At 36.9% G+C, this 8,113-nt stretch overlaps 1 protein-coding gene across 1 annotated transcript in view; it reads left to right on the forward strand.

Moving 5' to 3' along the window:
- The window catches only part of KLHDC1 (kelch domain containing 1), a 62,782-nt gene extending 60,605 nt beyond the window's left edge, over positions 1–2,177 (forward strand). The window contains exon 13 of the mRNA XM_025392237.1: positions 616–2,177. Coding sequence (XP_025248022.1) covers positions 616–802 — 187 coding nt within the window. The 3' untranslated portion in view covers positions 803–2,177. The remainder of the gene's footprint in view (positions 1–615) is intronic.
- Positions 2,178–8,113: the final 5,936 nt, after the last annotated feature.

Below are 8,113 nucleotides of genomic sequence, written 5' to 3' on the forward strand. Positions count from 1 at the left end.
GCAGATATAAAAATAGATGTTAGATGTTTCATCTTGAGGTGACAGAAGCAAAGGGCAGTTCTGAGAGAAGGGTATATGGTTACTGGGCTGATTGAAAGGATAACATAAACAGGAGCTGCTGTAGACTCATCTGGTTTGAAATTAAGTCTGAATCATTTTTACTTAAAGAACATTATGCATGGTAAGCCGTATATTCTGTTTCCATTGGATTTTGGTCAGATTTAGTCTCTATGCTATAAAAATACATGATTATTGTGGTGCTCTGGGGAAAAAAATCCTATCATGTTCCAAACAAGACAAATGAATGCATTGCCATATAAAATTTTTATGATGATTTTAAATTTTAGGAATACTTAACTATAACAAAGGATAAATGTTTGAGGGGATGGTTACCCCATTTTCCATGTCATGATTATTATGCATTGCGTATCTGTGTCAAAACATCTCATGTACTGCATAAATATATATACCTACTATGTACTGACAAAAATTAAAACTGAAAAAAGGTGGAAGTCCAGTACTACAATGTTAAAAAAGAAAGAATTCTTAACTATAAATCTTTTATATTATAACCTCAGGTTCAAGACTAATAATTCTGTTATGTTTTATTTACAGGTCATGCCTTGACTGCATTGGTAAAAATTCTATCATGTTAGAAAGTCAGATATCTTTGTTACCTCCTAAACTTCTGCAACAAGTACTCAAAAAAATAACATTTTGGGCTGCAGCTAATCACCGAGAAGAACAAAGAGTCCAAAAAGAAGAAACAGAAAAGAAGTATCAGTGGATCAGTAGCAATTAAATTGTTATATACTCTACATATTTAGTATGTCTTAACATTTTAATCAAACTGTACATTTACACTCCCAAATTGCAGGCTCTATTTAAAGGATAAAATTTGGAATACAAATACTCTGTTAAGTGACTGTATGCCATGGGATATATGAAAAAAAGATGTTAATGCAGATTAATTTATATTTGTAAACAAATTTCCTTACAGGCTACAGAACAATTATTCTTTCTGAAAGTAAGTACAGTTATAACAGATTTTAACTCAAATATGTATTCTTTACTGGAAAGATTACATACATTTGAGAATAAGAAATTACTCTCAAGAACTTCAGACATCCCCAACATAATTTCATAAATATATAAATACATGTATGTATGCGAAAACACTACATATACACTTTCAGAAAGAATAAACTTTCTCAAGTCATTTTGAAGTTACCTAAGGTTCTCCTTGAATAACTAATACAGTGGGCCAGATATTATAAAATAGGCAAACACCAGAATGGTATTAAATATTGAACTCCTGCCCTTTTCGACACTTACCTAGTAAAGTATTCTTAGGCATCATCATAACTTTTCCTCACCTTTATTCGAATAGAGGAATAAATGTCAATTGTCTCTCCATTACCCCTAAGTTATTAGTTTGTCTAGTTTATATATAAAGACCATGCTTTAAAGTACATAAAGTGGAGGTTTATTTATCATACAGGCTTTGAAACATTGAGAAGCAGTATTTTTATTAACTTTTTGAGACATATTAAAATACATTTTGCCTTAGAAGACTGCTTCTAAAGTAATTTTTGTAAGTAATGAGATGGGATGGTAATCTAGTAATTTGACTTTATAGAAACCCCTCAGTTTGGCCCACACCATTCCACAGAGTTGTGCTCAAGACGGATACTGAAAAAATCTCATACCTTCCGTTTTATTTTCAGCATTACCATCTCTACAGAAATAGAACACTGTATCTTTATATTCCTAAAAATGGTACTTTTGGCATAATTAAGAAATTTTTCTTCATATTATCACAATCATGCCCTTCCATTGAATTACTAATTACAATTAATTACTAAAAAGCTTGGTATATGAAATTATTCTCCACAATATTACCATGCAAGTTATCTCTGAAATTTAAAATGTTAAAGAAAAATATTTCTATATTGAAATATATATAATTTATAAATGAAAATTATAGTAGTTTGTAGTATTTCATTGAATTTTAGAGAGATATTTCATATATATTTACTGTATTTTGGATGTGTAAAGCTTCTATTTATGTATTGAAATATTTTTTTACATTTTATTTATTGTACAAAGTATATGTGATTACTGTCTTCGTTTTTGTCAGTGTAAAGCAGTCATTAGAATTGATTGTACAAAAAATATTTCATTGTCAGTTTTCATTTTTCTCACTAATTTTAGGCTGAATAACAGATTTAGAAAATGAATCTCACAAGTAATTCACATCTTGGAAATAATTACCTTATTATGCTACGATGCTGATGAACTTTAGCATCAGTCTTTTATATTTAAGGCAAAAATATATCAAAATCTGATTAGATATTGATAGATGACATTGAGCAGAAGGAACACCGTTTTAAAATGGCTTCTGGATTATGTGAATGCCTTCGCCCGCCTCTTAGAAGAGCACCTCTATTTTTAAATGGTGTATTTGGAACATTAAAAGTTGGATTAGCCCCCTCAAAATACACACTCTGATGGGCTTTAAGAGAATGAAAATCTGGCCAGGTGCAGTGGCTAACGGCTGTAATCCCAGCATTCTGGGAGGCTGAGGCAGGAGGCTTGCTTGAGGCCAGAAATTCAAGACCAACCTGTCTGTTAAAAAAACAAAAAACAAAAACTCAGAATATTACAGTTGTCAGAAAGGATTCTTTTAAGGTTATTATTATTTTTAGTGTGATATAATAACACATCAAAATTAGTGTACTTTTTTTCCAAATAGTATTTTTGCAAAAACACCTTTAGAAATATTTTTTAGAGGCTGGGCATGGTGGCTCATGTCTGTAATTCCAGCACTTTGCGGGGCCGTGGTGGACAGATCACTTAAGGCCAGGAGTTCGAGACCAGCCTGGCCAACATGGCAAAACCCTTTCTCTACCAAAAATACAAAAATTAGCTGGGTGTAGTGGCATGCACCTATAGCGCATGCATGTATATATATATATATATATAAAATATCTCATATATATATATACATATCCATTATATATATATGAGATGTGTATATACTTTGGAACTTTGTACTGTCAGCTGACACACACACTGATGTTTTCATCAATGTGGGGTTTTTTTTGTTTTTTTTGGAGACAGAGTCTCACTCTGTCACCCAGGCTGGAATGCAGTGGTGCGGTCTCAGCTCACTGCAACCTCCGCCTCCCAGGTTCAAGCAATTCTCGTGCCTCAGTCACCCAAGTAGCTAGGATTACAGGTGCGTGCCACCACGCCCAGCACTAATTTTTGTATTTTTAGTAGAGACGGGGTTTTGCCGTGTTGGCCAGGCTGGTCTCAAACTCCTAACGTCAAGTGATCCGCCTGCCTTGGCCTTCCAAAGTGCTGGGATTACAGGCATGAGCCACCATGCCCAGCCACCAGTGTGTTATTTAAACATGTATGTGAGAGAAATAAAGTCACTGTGATAGAATAATTGTCAGGGTAGTGCATACTATTGATGAATTAAAATTTAGATTTCAGAATTTCTGGGAGGAAAAGAAGCAATTTTAAGGAGCAGATGATCCCCATACCCACGTTTTTTGGTGCCTCTTTCCATTGTATTAATTTAATTCTTTTGGAATTTCCACTTTGATGAAGTTGCCATACAGTCCAGCATGTGGACATAGCATGATTTTTTCAAATCATTCAATGTCTGTTGTTTACATTATGGCTCATTCTTGGTATTGTATATTCTGTGGGTTTTGACATGTATATAAGGACATGTATTCACCAGTGTAGTATCATACAAAATAGTTTCGCTGCCCTAAGAAATCCTCTGTGCTCTGCCTGTTCATTCCTCCCTCTTCTCTAACCCCTGGAAACCACTGACCTTTTTACTGTTTACATAGTTCTGTCTTTTCCAGAATGTCATATAGTCATACTGGCTTCTTCACTTAGCAGTATGCATTTACATTTCTTCCATTTATCTTCAAAGCTTTATAGCTCATTTCTTTTTAGAGTTGAATAATATTCCATTGTCTGAATTACCACAGTTTATCCATTCATCTACTGAAAACCATCTTGGTTGCTTCCAAGTTTTGGCAATTAGGAATAAAGCTACTATAAACATCTGTGTGCAAGTTTTGTATAGACATAAGTTTTCATTTCATTTGGATCAATACCAAGGATCAAGATGGTTGAATCATATGGTAAGAATATATTTAGTTTATTAAGAAACCACCAGACTGCCTTCCAAAGTTTCTATACTTGATGAATGAGAGTTCCTGTTGCTTCACATCCTTGCCGGCATTTGGTATTGTCAGTGTTTTGGGTTTCTTTGTTCTTTGTTCTAGTAGATATGTAGTGGTATCATATTGTTTTAATTTGCAATTTCCTAATGACATAGGATGTTGACATTTTTCATATGCTGACTTGCCATCTATATATCTTCTTTGGCGAGGTGTCTGTTCAGGTCTTTTGCTCATTTTTCAATCAGGTTATTCGTTTTCTTATTGTTACGTTTTAGGAATTCTTTGTATATTGTAGATAACAGCCCTTTATCAGCAGTGACTTGCAAAATTTTCTCCCAGTCTGTGGCTTCACTTCCAATTCTGTTAACATTGTCTTTCACAGAGCAAGTCCATCTCATCAGTTCTTTATTTCATGGACTGTGCTTTGGTGGTGTATCTGAAGTCATCACCAAACCCAAGATTATCTAGGTTTTCTCTTCTACAAATGTTACAGTTTTATGTTTTACATTTAGGTCAGTGGCCCATTTTGAGTTAATTTTTTTTAAGGATGTAAGGTGTTTGTCTAGATTCATATTTTTGTTTGTCACTGTCCAGTTGTTCCAGCACCACTTGTTGAAAAGACTATCTTTGCTTCATTAATATTGCCTTTGCTCCTTTGTCAAAGATCAGTTTACTATATTCATGTGGATCTATTCCTAAGATCTCCATTCTGCTGCGTTTGCTTATTCTTTTGCCAGTACTACGCTGTCTTTAATACTGTCACTTTGTGGCAAGTCTTGAAGTTGGGTAGTGGCAGTCCTCTGATGTTCTCTTTCAATATTTTAGATCTTTTGCATTTCCATATTAATTTTAGAATCAATTTTTCAATATGTACAAAATAACTTGCTGGAATTGTTATTGGGATTGCATTGAATCTGTAGATCAAGTGAGGAAGTACCGATATTTATTTATTTATTTATCTATTTATTTAGAGATGGAGTCTCGCTCGTCACCCAGGCTGGAGTGCAATGGCGCAATCTTGGCTCACTGCAACCTCTGACTCCTGGTTTCAAGCGATTCTCCTGCCTCAGCCTCCTGAGAAGCTGGGATTACAGGCGCACAACACCACACCCAGCTAATTTTTGTATTTTAGTAGAGACGGGGTTTACATGTTGATCAGGCTGGTCTCGAACTCCTGACCTCTTGATCTGCCTGCCTCGGCCTCCCAAAGTGCTGGGATTACAGGCATGAGCTACCGCACCCAGCCAGAACTGATAACAGTAAACCTCCTGTCCATGAATATGGAATATATCTCCAATTATTTAGATGTTCTTTGAAGATTTTCATCCAAGTTTTGTGCATATTTTGTTAGACTTATACCTATGTATTTCATTTTGGGTGTTGCTAACATAATGCTAATGTGTTTTTAATTTCAAATTCCACTTACTCATTGCTGGTATAGGAAAATGATTGGCTCTTATATATTAATTCTGTATCCTGAAACCTTGCTATAATTGCTTATTAGTTCCAGGAGGGATTTTCTGGTCAGATTTTCTACATAGATGGTCATGTCATCTGCTAACAAAGACAGTTTTATTTCTTCCATCCCAATCTGTATAAAATTTCCTTTTCTTGTCTTATTGCATTAACTAAGACTTCCAATATGATGTTGGAAAGCAGTGGTGAGAGAGGACATCCTTACTTTGTTCCTGATCTTAAGGGAAAGTTTTGAGTTTCTCGCCATTATATCTGATGTTAGCATAGGTATTTTGTAGATGTTCTTCATTAAGTTGAGGAGATTCCTGTCTATTCCTAGTTTGCTGAGAGTTCTTATCATGAATGGGTGTTGGATTTTGTCCAGTGCTTTTCCTGTATCTATTGATATGCTCATGTGATTATGTAAATTTATTTTCTTTTTTTTTTGTTGTTGAGACCCAGTCTCGCTCTGTTGCCCAGGCTGGAGTGCAGTGATGCGATCCTGGCTCACTGCATCCTCCACCTCCCAGGTTCAAGTGATTCTCCTGCCTCAGCCTCCCAAGTAGCTGGGATTACAGGCTCCTGCCACCACGCTGGGCTAATTTTTGTACTTTTTAATAGTGACAGGAGTTCACTACTTTGGCCAGGCTGGTCTTGAACTCCAGAGCTCAAGTGATCCACCCACCTTGGCCTCCCAAAGTGCTGGGATTACAGGCGTGAGCCACCGCACCTGGCCGTTAATTGATTTTCAAATGTTAAACCAGCCTTGCATATCTGGGATAAATCCTACTCAGCTGTGGTATATAATTCTTTTTGCACAGGATTTACTAATACAGATGTTCCTCAACTTTTGTTGGTGTTAAGTCCCAATAAACCCATTGTAAATTGAAAATATAAATCAAAAAATGCATAGTACACCTAACCTACCAAACATCATAGCTTAGCCTAGGAATACTGGCCAGGCATGGTGGATCACATCCATAATCCCAGCACTTTGGGAGGCCAAGGTTTGCAGATCATAAAGTCAGGACATCGAGACCATCCTGGCCAACATGGTGAAAACCTGTCTCTATTAAAATACAAAAAAATTAGCCAGGTGTGGTGGCATGCGTCTATAGTCCCAGCTACTTGGGAGGCTGAGGCAGGGCAATCACTTGAACCTGGGAAATGGAGGTTGCAATGAGCCAAGATTGGGCCACTGCACTCCAGCCTGGTGACAGAGCAAGACTCCGTCTCAAAAAAAAAAAAAAAAAAAAAAACTGAGAATACTTATATTAGCCTATTGTTGGGCAAAATAATCTAAGACAAAGCCTATTTTATAATAAATTATTGAATATATTGAATACAGTATAGTACAGTATTCGTTGTTTACCCTCATCATTGCATGGCTGATTGGGAGCTGCAGGTTACCACAGCTGCCCAGCGTAAGCAAGTATGATATTGCATATAACTAGCCCAGGAAAAGATCAAAAATCAAAATTTGAAGTACTATTTCTACTTAATGGTTATTACAGTCACACCATCATAAAGTCAAAAATCTTTAAGTAGAACCATAGTAAGTTAGGGATTGTTTGTATTTTGTTGAGAATTTTTGCATCTATATTTATGAGGGATATTAGTCTGTAGCTTTCTTACACTGTCTTTGCCTGGCTTTGATATTAGGGTAATGCTGGCCTCATATAATTAGTTAAGAAATATTTTCTCAGGCGAGGCACAGTGGCTCACACCTGTAATCTCAGCACTTTGGGAGGCCGAGATGGGTGGATCACTTGAGGTCAGGAGTTCGAGACTAGCCTGGCCAACATGGTGAAGCCCCGTCTCTACAAAAAATACAAAAAATTAGCCAGGTGTGGTGGCAGACGCCTGTAATCCCAGCTACTCAGGAGGCTGAAGCATAAGAATTGCTTGAACCCGGGAGGCAGAGGTTGCAGTGAGCCAGGATCGTATCACTGCGCTCCAGCCTGGGAGATGAGCGAAACTACATCTCAAAAAAAAAAAAAAGAAGAAGAAGAAGTAAGAAGTGTTTTCTCTGACTCTAATCTGAAAGAGATTATAGAGAATTGGGGTGTTAAAGTCTCCAGCTATTATTGTATTGGGGTCTGTCTGTCTCTTTAGCTCTACTAATATTTACCTTAAACATCTGGGTGCTCCAGTGTTGAGTGCATAGATATTTAATTGTTGGCCAGGCGTGGTGGCTCATGCCTGTAATCCCAGCACTTTGGGAAGCTGAGGCAGGTGGATCACCTGAGGTCAGGAGTTTGAGACCATCTTGGCCAACATGGTGAAACCCTGTCTCTAGTAAACATAGAAAAATTAGCCGGGCATGGTAGCACATGCCTGTAGTCCCAGCTACTTGGAAGGCTGAGGCAGGAGAATCACTTGAACCCGGGAGGCAGAGGTTGCAGTGAGCCGAGATGGTGCCACTGCACTCCAGCCTGGCAAGA

Source organism: Theropithecus gelada, chromosome 7b, assembly GCF_003255815.1.
Source record: "Theropithecus gelada isolate Dixy chromosome 7b, Tgel_1.0, whole genome shotgun sequence".
Taxonomy (NCBI): Eukaryota; Metazoa; Chordata; class Mammalia; order Primates; family Cercopithecidae; genus Theropithecus; species Theropithecus gelada.